Raw genomic sequence first — 15,613 nt, 5'->3', positions numbered from 1 at the left:
ATGAAATTGGTTCAAAAAAATTAAATGAAGTGATTTCATCAGGAGGTGATGTTAAGTCCAGTCCTCTAAAACAGCACATCTGTATTGTCGTGTGGATATCGTGGTATGAATATGATGGAGTAGATGAGTCTCACTCTAATACAATTTCTGAGGAGTCCCAGCTGCTGTTCCAGAGTGGCAAAAAGAATAAAGCTGGACAACATGAGGGTGCCATTTCACACCCTAGGTAATTGTTACTATGAGCAAATGGTGGCCTAATGTGACCAGATGGTCTGTTTTGTTTTTGTTTTTAGATGTAGCTGTATATCTGAATTTTCATATGCAATATTCCCATTTTTAAAGGATTTCAAAAAATTCAGTTTTCCAAAAACATTGTCTGAGCCAGTCGAAGCAATTCTCTCCCCACCAGTTGCCAACTTCGGCTTGAAAGATAAACAGCCCATAATACCAGCTACTCAGGAGGCTGAGGGAGGCAGATTGCTTGAAACCAGGAGTTCAAGACCAGTCTGGGTAACACGTGAGACCCTGTCTCTTAAGAAAAATGAAAAATGAAAAACTTAGCCTGCTCATGGTAGTAGGCGCCTATAGTCCCAGCTACTTGAGAGCCAGAGGTGGGAGGATTGCTTGAGCCCAGGAGTTTGAGGCTGCAGTGATCTCTGAGTCTGCTACTGCACTCTAGCCTACTAAAGAAAAAAAGATAAAGAGCCCCACTGGAATTTGTTGTGGCTACAACGTTCCTACTAATCCTAGAGAATATTGCGTGGTAATAGGCCTATTTGCAACTGTTATTAGAACTTGGAAATAATGTGAATGAACAGCAATCCTGACTTTAAAAACTGCCTCTCTGCTTCAGGTACAAGAAGGGCCAGAAACTGTCTACAGATGGGCACTTACAGGTTTTACACAAGGAGACAAGGCATTCCGTGTTCATTCCGAAGGTATGCAAGGCAGACGAAGGCCTCTATGTGGCTCAGGCCCAAAACCCTAGCGGCACTCTCTCTTCCAATGTCATCCTCCATGTGACGGGTAACTGCAGGCCGCCAATCACAAGAATAAACTGGATAATGCTGTGTGTCGTCTATGTTAGTGTGTCCCTAATGTACTGGCTACTCACACAATAACTGTGGTATTGGCACCAATGGACATCATTCTCATGTACCTAAAGAACAATGCCACTCTTTATCTTCCTGCACCTCCTGCAAAGCATCACCCACCAAGTGTATCTCCAGTCTCATCACCATACCTGTTTGGCCAATACCACTGCTAGGTGAAATAATCAAATTTTCTTGAGTGTTTAATATAGTTGAAAAGCTTGATAAATTATCTGTAGTGGATAAGAACATATTTTTGTACTCTAGAAAGAGATGTTTTCAACATAATATGCAGCAAAACTATTCTATGCCTACTCCCTCCTAATTTAAGGGTGTGCGGATGAAGGCTGACATTGGCATAGAGACGTGCTAAATTTCAAATACAGTTGTTTATTTATTTTTAATTGTATTTAAAAACATCTCTTTGTAGGGAGTATCGGTAGAACTATTGAATTGATGTTGTATTTTTGCATTAGCTATCCTTTAATTTTGCTTTCCATGTCTTGATCTTTTTACTGAAATGCATTCTGTGTAATTTCAACATAGACTACATTCCTGAGTCTGATGATGACACTGTAAATAATCATTCCTCATGTTGCTCTCACGGATTTGACATTGGAGAATAGACGTGCCATCAACTTTAAATAGAGTTTCCATCTTTTGTCAGCTCTGCATGTCATATAGCAAGATGGAATACAGGTTGCAAGAAAGAACCAGCATTATTCCTGACATTCTATTGATGTGTTTTGAGCAGCAATGTGTACATTGTAACCAGGTGTTTCTGCTTCTGATCTTGATTCTGCTGATGACCATTTTTATACTCTATGGCAAAGTATTTCATTGCCTCAGTTTCCTCTCTGGAAAATGAGTTCATCATCTACCTCTTGGGCAATTGAGAGTTTTCATTTTGTGTCTTTTAAACATCTGGAAAATGGAAAGCACTCTATGAGGGCTAAGGATAATGATATTGTTTAATGTAATTTGTCATCAGACTGGCCTCCTGCTCACTATTTCTTTTTTTTTTTTTAAGATGCTGTTTTTTTAGAATATTAAATTAAAAGGGTGCTGTTAATATGTAATTTTCAACTAGTTCCATGGGGGAAAGTGATATTTTATGAATTAGAACTTAAATTCCTATCTAATTTCTTAAGACTGCATTCTTTTCAAAGACTTGAAATTAAACTCAGGAGGATACATTTTGTTTGTTCCAAGGGGAAACATGTAATAGAATGGTATGAGATGAATTCTATCCTTTTATTATAATAATTGTTACTATAATATTGAAGTATTCTATGCCTTTCTGAAACACTTTATTCAGAAAAGATCATTTTTTGGCCTCCTTTTAAAAATAAGCATGAAGTAGGGAGGCATTTGTTTTTTAGATTTTAAATGTAGTCTTACTATGCTGAGGAAAATCTTCAGTTGAAGGAATAATTCATTACAGATTTTTGATGAAGGGAAGAAATTAATTATGTTGCTGGAAGACTGTCTACAAATAACCAAAATATTTAAATATAATATATTCAAGTTGGTATTAAAAAGTTGCTGAATGTTATCTGAAGATGTGAAATATGTAGTCAAGTAAAAAGTTGGCATATACTTTCTTGTGCTGCATATCCAATTTAATTAAAAAATTAAATCTGTTTCCTTCTAAATTTTGATAGAACCATATTAAAAGCTTGTATATACAACATCTTAAGGAATTTCTGTTAACCACTTTTTTTTTTCTTTTTTTCTTTTTTTTTTTTTTTTTTTTTTTTTTGAGAAAGACTCTTTCTCTGTTGCCCAGTGCGGTGGTGCCATCTTGGCTTACTGCAACCTCCACCTCCGGGTTCAAGCAATTCTTCTGCTTCAGCTTCCCGAGTAGCTAGGATTATAGGCATGCCTACCTAATGTTTGTGTTTGTAGTAGAAACCAGGTTTCGTCATGTTGGCCAGGCTGGGCCTCAGCCTCCTAAAGTGCCAGGATTACAGGTATGAGCCACCATACCCGGCCTCTTGTATCCTTTTTGTCCAATTTCAAATAATGTGCGAATCTTGCCTAACTGCTATTCCCTATGTTGAAGCTAAAGAGTAAAAACCTGTTCATGTCCAAAGAAGGCAGGTGAGACCTGGTAACAAACTGTCTCCCTTCCCACTTTCTCTTTCTTATGAATTTGCCAGGATCTCCCTTCCCATTTTGTCAACATAGTTGAATTTGTGTGTTGGGGTTGTTAGGGCATGGGAATTCCTGGTTTGCTTTTTCTATTGCATGCTTGTTCATGTTAACTCTTTGGGGAGCAGAGTGAGATACATATATATCCATGGTGTACGATGGAAAAAAGCATGCAAAATCCATTTTGAGAGAGAGAGAGAAAGGTGGGTGTGGGGAGCACAAAGATCAGAAAAGAGTACTATGCTGATATTCAAGATATAGTACAGATAGCTTTCTGTGTACCTATCCATCTACCTGTTCCTCTGGGCTATTGATTGACTCCTACAGCAGTAAAGAATAATTATTCAGTTATTCTTCTGGTTATGTTTTAATTTCAAAAACTTAAGTGTGATTTTCCTTTTTGCTGGGATTTCTGTCTTGAGCAAACAATTCTTCTTATGAAAGTATCAATTGCGGTTACTGGTTAAAAACATAAGACCCAGGAAATTTAAGTGTTGTTTCTATTTTAAGGTGTATACCTAATTTATAACCATTTGCTTCTAGAGAAAATCCTGAATGGTTAGTAATATCAAAAGATTTTCAACAAGAAAACTAAAATGAAAAGGAAGATTAAAAATTATATGTGTTACAGCTCTTCTAGAATTTGTCTAGCAGGTTTTCTGGTGAAAATTAAACTCAGTATTTTCACCAGAAAACTTTTTAAAACTTCCAAACTTTTAAACAGATTGTAAATACTTGATACTTCAAAGAACTGCAAAGCAAAATGTTTTTAAGTTTTCATAAGGCAAAATCATTGAGTTTTCCAGCTTTGATTTTCCAATAAAAGGACGTATAAATATTTGGTGGTAGTTTTTCACACTCAATTCCAAGACAAATTTACCGTAGGAATCTTTACATTTGAATCTCTGAATATTCTATGATATTTAAAATATTTGAACAAGATGCAGACAATTTTTTAGCTATTTTAATCAATAATGGTAACCTCTTTCACTCATAATCAAGACACATACTTAAAATAGATGACTATAAGACTGTCCTAACTGCTTTGCTCAAATTTAAAATTCCTCAAGTAGTTCATAGGCCTTTTACAACCTGGCCTCCCCTCTCCACCGTCTGGTTGATCCCCTCTTATTACCCCCAACCCCTAGCGAAGTGACATTTAACTTCAGGGTTTTCACCTGTCATGCTCTTCTCTCCAGCCCTTTCTTCCTATAACTTTCTTACTATCTTCACCACCCTCTCTTCATGTGACTTAAGTCTTGCTTATGTTCCAGTTCCACTGAGACACAGCTTCCCCTGAAAAGCCTCCTGACCCATCAAGTCCAGAGTAGATGGTCCTGCCATGTGCACTGTCAGCACCTGCACTGCCCAGCCACACCCCTGAATACACACACGGGAATTGCAGGTTTGAGCATCTGTTTCCTCTGGCTAGGTGGTAAGAACCTTATCAGCAGGATCCATGACAGCCCTGTTGTCCTTGTATTGCCAGTACCTGAGACACAGTCACACTCAGTAAACTCGTTTGAATTGAATTGTTGCCAAAGGTAAAAATAAATAAATAAATAAACCTAGCTTGTTTTTCTCCCCTTTTTAGAGAGAGGAGAGGGGAAATGTAAAAAGACAAAGATAATTCTCCCTTCTTATAGACAGGAGTCAATCCAAATCAGGCCCTAACAATGAAGCATGCTTGAAAATTTCTCACCTCATCTGAAAAACTTGTGTGAGAACCCTCCAGACCCTCTGGGCTAGACCCTGATTGAAAATTTCAATTTAAAAATAGATGCTGGCGCGAGGGACTAAAATAATAGTGAGGAGGAAAGAGGAAAGGTCCAGGATTGTTGTTCCTGGATCAATATTGTTCCAACATATTAAAGCGTTCCAACATTTTAAAACATATGTACTCAGGCATAAATCATCATCCGGTATGAGGAAGTGGATGCCTCCACTCTCTATGACTAAATCCAAACTGTCAAAACCAGAATTTATGTACTTCTTTAAAACACTACGTAAATGATCAATATTTAATTGTAGCTGGGGCTCAGTAATCTGGGCTGTGAACAGATCTTATTTGAAACCAGTATTTCATACATACTTGTAAATATAAAGAAAGCCAAATCCAAGAACTTAAGAGTATTTGAATTCCAAATGAAGAAAGGAAAGAATATCTTATTTTGTTCTGCTTTATGTTTGTCTTTATTCATGACCATTTCTTACTAAAAATTACCATCTGAAGCTTTTGACACTCCTGTTGTATGCACGGCATTTTAAGTGCAGCCATGAAATAAGTTAGTTGAAACAAAATAAAATACCTCCTAACAGTATGCTCTGATATTGTGTCAATGTAAATGCCAAAGCATGACAGACTTTTCCATTTATAATAAGCAGAATCTTGAGTTGCATTGGAAAGCTAAAAGATTTGCACTGACTTAAATGAAAAAGTGTCCTTTTTAAAGCAAAAACAATTCATTTTGTCTGTGCTCATCACAGGAGATGAGATTTGAATGCTATCAGTTGTGCATGAATTCAACCTCAAAAACAGGAAGCACACAGCTGTGATTTTGGCCTTTTTCCATGAATCTCCACAGCACTGTTCCTTTTGATGGTGAGAGTTTGTATAACATCAGGAACCATCTGAGCATCAGTGCAGGTTGGAGGCATGACACTCCTCAGGGTGAACAAGCCTTTGTGTTGAGAGTTTGAGTGTTTGGCCTGCTCACTCTTCCTTCTGTTCAACAGCAGTTTCATTTGTGTAACCCAGGACATGGCAAATCGGATTCCTTGGATCCTCCTTTTTGTACCATAAAATTAACTTCCTATCTTCCTTAAAGAGCAAGAGTGCAGAAATAATTGTATAGACAAGAATGCATGTGTATTCCCAATTTGCACAATAAAAACTGGGTGAAATCAAAATGTATTTTAACCATATGAGTAGATGGAAAAAATAGATCAAATCCAATTTTTCTTTAAACCAGAAAAATAATAGTTACATAACATTACGTTTTCTATCTGTATTCTCATGGCTCCTTGCCATGGCTCTTTTTCCATTTAGAATGCACGTAAACATCAATACTTGTGAAATAGCAGCTCTAGAACTAGGTAATAAAATGAAATCATCTTTTTCCTTTGTCATTCAACAACTGTTCTTTTTATAAGAACTTTATTGATTCAAGTATCTACAAAATGGTGTTTTTATCTTACGTATGCATTTTTAAAAATCATGGGATAAAATCTTTTGAGCATAAAAAATCAGTGAAATATAAAAGGACATACTTTACCCATGGCAAATTGTCTCCAGCACATATTATGCTAATGATGGCAGACAGCCACCTCTCTTTGTAATAATTATTATGCACACCCACACACAAACAAGCTGTTGGAAAACAGAGTCAGCTGGAAATGCAGACAAGGTAGGAAACCACTTACTTGGCAGAGTCAGAAAGGCGAATATGCCCATTTGCTCCAGAGCCGCTCCTCTAGCACCTGCTGCCATGCCAACCCTGCAGGGCCAGCCTTTGATTCAAGTGAATGCAGCTCCAGAAGGTGCCTTTTAAAATGCATTTTTATTCGTTTCTATTACTCTTACAAGAGTAATAGTATTTCTTATCACATTCTGGTCTGGATTAGTAGATTAAATAAGAATGCTTCCCCACTCAAAGAACATAATTTCTGGTGAGAAAATGGGGTCTATGGAAAGATGAAAGATTTGCAGGCTATGTTCCACTTAGGGGTGGTGACTGGGGATATGTAAAACTAGAAGGGATAAACTGGCTACACAACACGGTGAGGATGCTCAGTGTCAGCTTTGGCTTTCAGCTTCCCTGACTGTGTGAATTTCCTATGGATTCTGGAAATGTTTTTAGGGAACTCCCCGAGAAAAAGTTAGAGACCCCAATAAAATGTTTCTACATGACAATTTTTGTTACCCAGTAAGAGGACTCTACTGGGTTTAGTAGTGTCAAGGTGGACCCTACATCCAGTTCCTGGTGTCTTTATAAGGAGGCCATGGCAGACACAGAGACACAGAGGAGACACACAGGGAGGAGGCAGTACATGACACATGACAACAGAGGCAGAGATTGGAGTAATGCAGCTGCTATCAGCCAAGGTGCACCAGAGATTGCAATCACTGGAAGCTAAAAGAAGTGAGGAAAGATTCTTCCCTAAAGCCCTTGGAGGGAGAATGGTTGCTTTACTTTAGACTTTGGACTTTTGGATTTCTAGCCTTCTGAACTATGAAACAATAAATTTCTGTTGTTTCAAGCCACCCTGTTTGTGGTACTTTGTTATGGCAGCCCTAGGAAGCTAATACAATGACCATGTTTTAGAAGAACCAATACAAGTCTCTGGTAATAAAATTCCTAGAGACCGTTACTGGACACCAGTCAGCCTTTCAAACCAGCACTCCTGTGGTGTGCTGGAATACCTCTGCTTCCTTCTTGATTTGAAGGGATCACCTTGGTACATTTCAGTCAATCAGTAACTTTTCATCTTCTATGTGAACATCACCCCCTAAGTGCACTATGGTGCAAAGAGTTCTAGAGGAAGCTGAAATTATTCACAACAGGGGTCGAGGAAGGTGGAAAGAAAGTTGTGTTTAGACATATAACGAAAGTAAGACTATATACAATAAAAGGAAGGAGAAGAGAGATCAAAAAATGGGATTACCAACAGTCAAAAATTAAGAAATACTGACCTAAACAACACTATCAATCTACTTCATCTAATTGACACATAGAATATGCCATCCAACAAAGGCAAAATACACATTCTTCTCATGCTCACATGGAGCATTTTCCAAGATAGACCACATTCTTGGCCATACATCATACATTAAAAATTTAAAAGAATAATAATTATACAAAAGCAGGTTTACAGACTGCGATGGAATGAAACAAGAAATTAATAACAAAGCTCAAAAATCCAGAAATATTTGTAGATTGAACAGCACACTTCTTTTTTTTTTTTTTTTTTACACTTTAAGTTCTAGGGTACATATGCACAACGTGCAGGTTTGTTACATACGTATACATGTGCCATGTTGGTGCGCTGCACCCATTAACTCGTCATTTACATTAGGTATATCTCCTAATGCTATCCCTCCCCCCTCCACCCTCCCCACAATAGGCCTCGGTGTGTGATGTTCCCCTTCCCATGTCCAAGTGATCTCATTGTTCAATTCCCACCTATGAGTGAGAACATGCAGTGTTTGGTTTTCTGTTCTTGCAATAGTTTACAGAGAATGATGGTTTCCAGCTGCATCCATGTCCCTACAAAGGACACGAACTCATCCGTTTTTATGGCTGCGTAGTATTCCATGGTGTATATGTGCCACATTTTCTTAATCCAGTCTGTCACTGATGGACATTTAGGTTGATTCCAAGTCTTTGCTATTGTGAATAGTGCCACAATAATCATACGTGTGCATGTGTCTTTATAGCAGCATGATTTATCATCCTTTGGGTATATCCCCAGTAATGGGATGGCTGGGTCAAATGGTATTTCTAGTTCTATATCCTTGAGGAATCACCACACTGTTTTCCACAATGGTTGAACTAGTTTACAGTCCCACCAACAGTGTAAAAGTGTTCCTATTTCTCCACATCCTCTCCAGCACCTGTTGTTTCCTGATTTTTTAATGATTGCCATTCTAACTGGTGTGAGATGGTATGTCATTTTGGTTTTGATTTGCATTTCTCTGATGGCCAGTGATGATGAGCATTTTTTCATGTGTCTTTTGGCTGTATGAATGTCTTCTTTTGAGAAGTGTCTGTTCATATCCTTTGCCCACTTTTTGATGGTTTTTTTTTTTCTTGTAAATTTGTTTGAGTTCTTTGTAGGTTCTGGATATTAGCCCTTTGTCAGATAAGTAGTTTACAAAAATTTTCTCCCATACTGTAGGTTGCCTGTTCACTCTGATAGTAGTTTCTTTTGCTGTGCAGAAGCTTTTTAGCTTCATTAGATCCCAATTGTCAATTTCGGCTTTTGTTGCCGTTGCTTTTGGTGTTTAGACATGAGGTCCATGCCCATGCCTATGTCCTGAATGGTATTACCTAGGTTTTCTTCTAGGGTTTTTATGGTTTCAGGTCTAACATTTAAGTCTCTAACCCATCTTGAATTAATTTTCGTGTAAGGAGTAAGGAAGGGATCCAGTTTCAACTTTCTACTTATGGCCAGCCAATTTTCCCAGCACCTTTTATTAAATAGGGAATCCTTTCCCCATTTCTTGTTTTTGTGAGGTTTGTCAAAGATCAGATGGCTGTAGATGTATGGTATTATTTCTGAGGGCTCTGTTCTGTTCCATTGGTCTCTATGTCTGTTTTGGTACCAGTACCATGCTGTTTTGGTTACTATAGCCTTGTAGTATAGTTAGAACTGATAGAGATGAAAACCATGACACAAGAACTACGTGACAAATGCACAAGCTTCAGTAACCAACTCAAACAACTGGAAGAAGGAGTATCAGTGATTGAAGATCAAATGAATGAAATGAAGCGAGAAGAGAAGTTTAGAGAAAAAAGAGTAAAAAGAAATGAACAAAGCCTGCAAGAAATATGGAATTATGTGAAAAGCCCAAATCTACGTCTGATTGGTTTGCCTGAAAGTGACGGGGAAAATGGAACCAAATTGGAAAACACACTGCAGGATATCATCCAGGAGAACTTCCCCAACGTAGTAAAGCAGGCCAACATTCAAATTCAGGAAATACAGAGAATGCCACAAAGATACTACTCGAGAAGAGCAATTCCAAGAAACATAATTGTCAGATTCACCAAAGTTGAAATGAAGGAAAAAATGTTAAGGGCAGCCAGAGAGAAAGGTCAGGTTACCCACAAAGGGAAGCCCATCAGACTAACAGCGGATCTCTCAGCAGAAACTCTACAAGCCAGAAGAGAGTAGGAGCCATTATTCAATATTCTTAAAGAAAAGAATTTTCAACCCAGAATTTCATATCCAGCCAAACTAAGTTTCATAAGTGAAGGAGAAATAAAATCCTATACAGATAAGCAAATGCTTAAAGATTTTGTCACCACCAGGCCTGCCCTACAAGAGATCCTGAAGGAAGCATTAAACATGGAAAGGAACAACTGGTACCAGCCATTGCAAAAACATGTCAAAATGTAAAGTCCATCAATGCTAGGAAGAAACGGCATCAACTAATGAGCAAAATAACCAGCTAATATCATAATGACAGGATCAAGTTCACACATAACAATATTAACCTTAAATGTAAATGGACTAAATGGTCCAATTAAAAGACACAGACTGGCAAATTGGATAAAGAGTCAAGACCCATCAGTTTGCTGTATTCAGGAGATGCATCTCACATGCAGAGACACACATAGGCTCAAAATAAAGGGATGCAGGAAGATCTACCAAGCAAATGGAAAACAAAAAAAAGCAGGGGTTGCAATCCTAGTCTCTGATAAAACAGACTTGAAACCATCAAAGATCAAAAGAGACAAAGAAGGCCATTACATAGTGGTAAAGGGATCAATTCATCAGGAAGAGCTAACTATCCTAAATATATATGCATCCAATACAGGAGCACTCAGATTCATAAAGCAAGTCCTTAGAGACTTACAAAGAGACTTAGACTCCCATACAATAATAATGGGAGATTTTAACACCTCATTGTCAACAATAGATAGAACAACGAGATAGAAAGTTAACAAGGATATCCAGGAATTGAACTCAACTCTACACCAAGCGGATCTAATAGACATCTACAGAACTCTCCACCCCAAATCAACAGAATATACATTCTTCTCAGCACCACATCGTGCTTATTCCAAAATTGACCACATAGTTGGAAGTAAAGCACTCCTCAGCAAGTGTAAAAGAACAGAAATTATAACAAACTGTCTCTCAGACCACAGTGCAATCAAACTAGAACTCAGGTCTAAGAAACTCAATCAAAACCACTCAACGACATGGAAACTGAACAACCTGCTCCTGAATGACTACTGGCTACATAACGAAATGAAGGCAGAAATAAAGATGTTCTTTGAAACCAATGAGAACAAAGATACAACATACCAGAATCTCTGGGACACATTTAAAGCAGTGTGTACAGGGAAATTTATAGCACTAAATGCCCACAAGAGAAAGCAGGAAAGATCTAAAATTGACACCCTAACATCACAATTAAAAGAACTAGAGAAGCAAGAGCAAACACATTCCAAAGCTAGCAGAAGGCAAGAAATAACTAAGATCAGAGCAGAACTGAAGGAGATAGAAACACAAAAAACCCTCCAAAAATCAATGAATCCAGGAGCTGGTTTTCTGAAAAGATCAACAAAATTGATAGACCACTAGCAAGACTAAGAAAGAAGAAAAGAGAGAAGAATCAAATAAACACAATAAAAAATGATAAAAGGGATATCACCACCGACCCCACAGAAATACAAACTACCATCAAAGAATACTATAAACACCTCTATGCAAATAAACTAGAAAACCTAGAAGAAATGGATAATTTCCTGGACACTTACACTCTCCCAAGACTAAACCAGGAGGAAGTTGAATCCCTGAATAAATCAATAGCAGGCTCTGAAACTGAGGCAATAATTAATAGCCTACTAACCAAAAAAAGTCCAGGACCAGATGGATTCACAGTCGAATTCTACCAAGGTACAAGGAGTAGTTGGTACCATTCCTTCTGAAACTATTCCAATCAATAGAAAAAGAGGGAATCCTCCCTAACTCATTTTATGAGGCCAACATCATCCTGATACCAAAGCCTGGCAGAGACACAACAAATAAAGAGAATTTTAGACCAATATCCCTGATGAACATCGATGCAAGAATCCTCAACAAAATACTGGCAAACCTAATCCAGCAGCACATCAAAAAGTTTATCCACCATGATGAAGTGGGCTTCATCCCTGGGATGCAAGGCTGGTTCAACATATGCAAATCAATAAGCGTAATCCAACATATAAACAGAACCAAAGACAAAAACCACATGATTATCTCAATAGATGCAGAAAAGGCGTTTGACAAAATTCAACAGCCCTTCATGCTAAAAACTCTCAATAAATTCGGTATTGATGGAACGTATCTCAAAATAATAAGAGCTATTTATGACAAACCCACAGCCAATATCATACTGAATGGGCAAAAACTGGAAGCATTCCCTTTGAAAACTGGCACAAGACAGGGATGCCCTCTGTCACCACTCCTATTCAACATAGTGTTGGAAGTTCTGGCTAGGGCAATCAGGCAAGAGAAAGAAATCAAGGGTATTCAGTTACGAAAAGAAGAAGTCAACTTGTCCTTGTTTGCAGATGACATGATTGTATATTTAGAAAACCCTATCATCTCAGCCCAAAATTTCCTTAAACTGATAAGCAACTTCAGCAAAGTCTCAGGATACAAAATCAATGTGCAAAAATCACAAGCATTCTTATACACCAATGACAGACAAACAGAGAGCCAAATCATGAGTGAACTCCCATTCACAATAGCTTCAAAGAGAATAAAATACCTAGGAATCCAACTTACAAGGGATGTGAAGGACCTCTTCAAGGAGAACTACAAACCACTGCTCAGTGAAGTAAAAGAGGACACAAACAAATGGAAGAACATACCATGCTCATGGATAGGAAGAATCAATATTGTGAAAATGGTCATACTGCCCAAGGTAATTTATAGATTCAATGCCATCCCCATTAAGCTACCAATGACTTTCTTCACAGAATTGGAAAAAACTGCTTTAAAGTTCATACAGAACCAAAAAAGAGCCCGCATTGCCAAGACAATCCTAAGCCAAAAGAACAAAGCTGAAGGCATCATGCTACCTGACTTCAAACTATACTAAACAGCACACCTCTAAATAACATGTAGATCAAAAACAAATCTCAATAAGGATTTTTAGATGTTTTGAAAAATACAAAATTACAAATAAAACATCAAAATATGTGGGATGTAGAAAAATAGTGTGTAGAGGAAAATGTTTAGCATTAAACGCATATATTAGAATGAAATAAATCTAAAATCAACCTGAGCTGTCACCTTAGGAAACTAGAGAAAGAAAAGTGATTTAAGCCTAAAGCAAGCAGAATAAAAGAAAGCTTAAAAATGAGAGTGTAAATCAATGACATTGAAAACAGGAAAATAATAGAGAAAATCAATGAAAACAAAAGTTGTTCTCTGAGCAGATCAATAAAATTGATATACTTTTAGCCAGGATAACCAAGAAAAGAGAGAAGACAAAAATTACCAATATTAGAAATGAAAGAAGGGTCACCACTACTGATCTATGCACATTAAAAGAATAACAAGGGGTACTATGAACAACTCTAAGCCCACAAATTTGATAACTGAAATGAAATAGATCAATTCCTTGAAAGACAGCCTGCCAAAACTCACACAAGCAGAAATAGAAAACCTGAAAAGCCCTTTATCTGTTAGATATACTGAACCAATAATTAACAACTTTCCAAAAAAGAAAACACAAGGCCTAGATGATTTCACTGATAAATTTACCAAACATTTAAAGGGGAAAAAATAGCCATTCTCCACCATCTCTTCCAGAAAATAGAAGCAGAGAGAACTCTTTTTAAACTTGTTCTCTTGGGTCAGAATTACTCTAATAGTAAAACCAGGTAAAGGTATTACAAGAAATGAAAACTAAAAACCGATATCTCCCATGAATATAATTACAAAAATCCTCAACACAACACTAATAAGTCAAATCTAACAATGGATAAAAAGAATGCCACACAAGACATGGGATTTGTTCTAGGTATATACAGCTCTTTCAAAATTCAAAAATCAATCAGTGAATCCACCACATCCACAGGCAAAAGAAGAAAAATAAGATAATTATATCAATTGATGCAGAAATAACATTTGACAAAAATCTAATGTGTGTTCATGATAATTTTTAAAAACTGTCAGAAAACTAGTAGCAGAGGAAACTTCCTCAACTTGATAAAGAACATCTATAAAAACCTGTAACTAACATCATACTTAAGGACATCCTCTCTTACCACTCTTATTCAATGTTGACTGGAAACACTAGTGAGTGGACAGGAAAACATAAAAGTTATTAAGATTTTAAAAGAAAGAAAATTAATTTGATTTATAGACATCATGACTTTCTACCTAGAAAATCCCAAAGAATCTACAAAAAACACTTAATCAGAGTACACAAAATCACCAAAGCAGAAGATCTGCAACAACTGCGCTCAAGAAAAAGCTTGGCTTAATCAGTGTAGTGATCAGGCATCTCCAGAGACCGTGGCAAAGGCAGGCTGTAAGAAATTGCCCCTTTTCCGTACATTGGTTGCAGACATTATGGAAACCTGAAATCTAGTTGCGACATGTCACGCTTGCTTTTTCTGCACCTTCCTCTGATATTTTGGTGGGGGGTGGGGGCAAATTTGAGAGAGGTAAATTACTTGAAGAAGATGATGCTCACCAGAATAAGGGAATGCTTGATGTGGAACATAAATCAAATTTGATCATTAACCGCCATTGTCATTATCAACAGATCAAGAGAGAAAAAATAGAAATTGTGATTACAGGATTGCTGAGCTGGGCTTTCTCCAATAATAACATGACCAAAATAAAATAAAAGAAGTCCTTTTGGCCTCTGACATCACATCCTGGAGTAGATGATTTACCAGTTGGTCATCTGCTGTGCTGCAAGAATGAATGTAGCTACCGTGGATATGTACTTTCCTATCAGCAAGGATGGGCCCCGGTTGCTAGTATTATTTCTAAGATTTCTTCTTAGAAACCTAAGCTAAAATATGCGAACCTCTGTATTATACCTTAAAAAGTATTTCATAAAGTCATATTTTAGTTTGTTAATTCATTAAATGATAGAATACAAATGGCTATTTCGGCACTTATAGTTAACTGGAAACTTTTCAATGAAACTAATTGTTTTATATTATCTAAATGTTAAATATAATTATTTTCTTCATTTCCTTTAAACATTTTCTTGAGGGTAATTTTTGGTCTTATATGTCAATATTCTAAATTATTATGGCATTGTACTTTGTCACTTAAAAGAAAACGAACTGATGCACCACAAAAGCCAAGTATTAAACTTGTATTTTATCAAAGGCCTTGTAAATATAGTAGTGTAAGCAGTAGAGCACTGTAAAGACCCCATCTGGGACTTATAAATGGATATACAAAGTACCTATTATAGGTTTTGTTCAAATCTATGGCAATACATTGTATAATTGCACAAATACTGATTTACTTTGAGAACCCAAAATGGATTATGAACACCATGACAGATGGCCCAGGTTTAACAGGATGTTCCTGGACAAGTCAGGAGCACAATCTAAGGTACAGGGGCTGGTCCTCAGTTGCAGCTGACTTTTTTTTTTTTTTTTAGACAAAGTCTC

At 37.1% G+C, this 15,613-nt stretch overlaps 1 protein-coding gene and 1 non-coding gene across 2 annotated transcripts in view; both read left to right on the top strand.

The window, feature by feature from the left end:
• CCDC141 (coiled-coil domain containing 141) overlaps positions 1–5,566 on the top strand; it is a 219,016-nt gene extending 213,450 nt beyond the window's left edge. The window contains exon 24 of the mRNA XM_025404910.1: positions 854–5,566. Within this exon, the coding sequence (XP_025260695.1) occupies positions 854–1,121 (268 nt within the window). The 3' untranslated portion in view covers positions 1,122–5,566. The remainder of the gene's footprint in view (positions 1–853) is intronic.
• On the top strand, positions 3,866–3,924 carry LOC112636794. Its single transcript, XR_003122268.1, has one exon. It is a non-coding gene; the product is annotated as a U7 small nuclear RNA (small nuclear RNA).
• Positions 5,567–15,613: the final 10,047 nt, after the last annotated feature.

This window comes from Theropithecus gelada, chromosome 12, assembly GCF_003255815.1.
Source record: "Theropithecus gelada isolate Dixy chromosome 12, Tgel_1.0, whole genome shotgun sequence".
NCBI lineage: Eukaryota > Metazoa > Chordata > Mammalia > Primates > Cercopithecidae > Theropithecus > Theropithecus gelada.
Note: the sequence above shows the minus strand (reverse complement) of the source record. Positions and strands in the feature narration are given on the sequence as shown.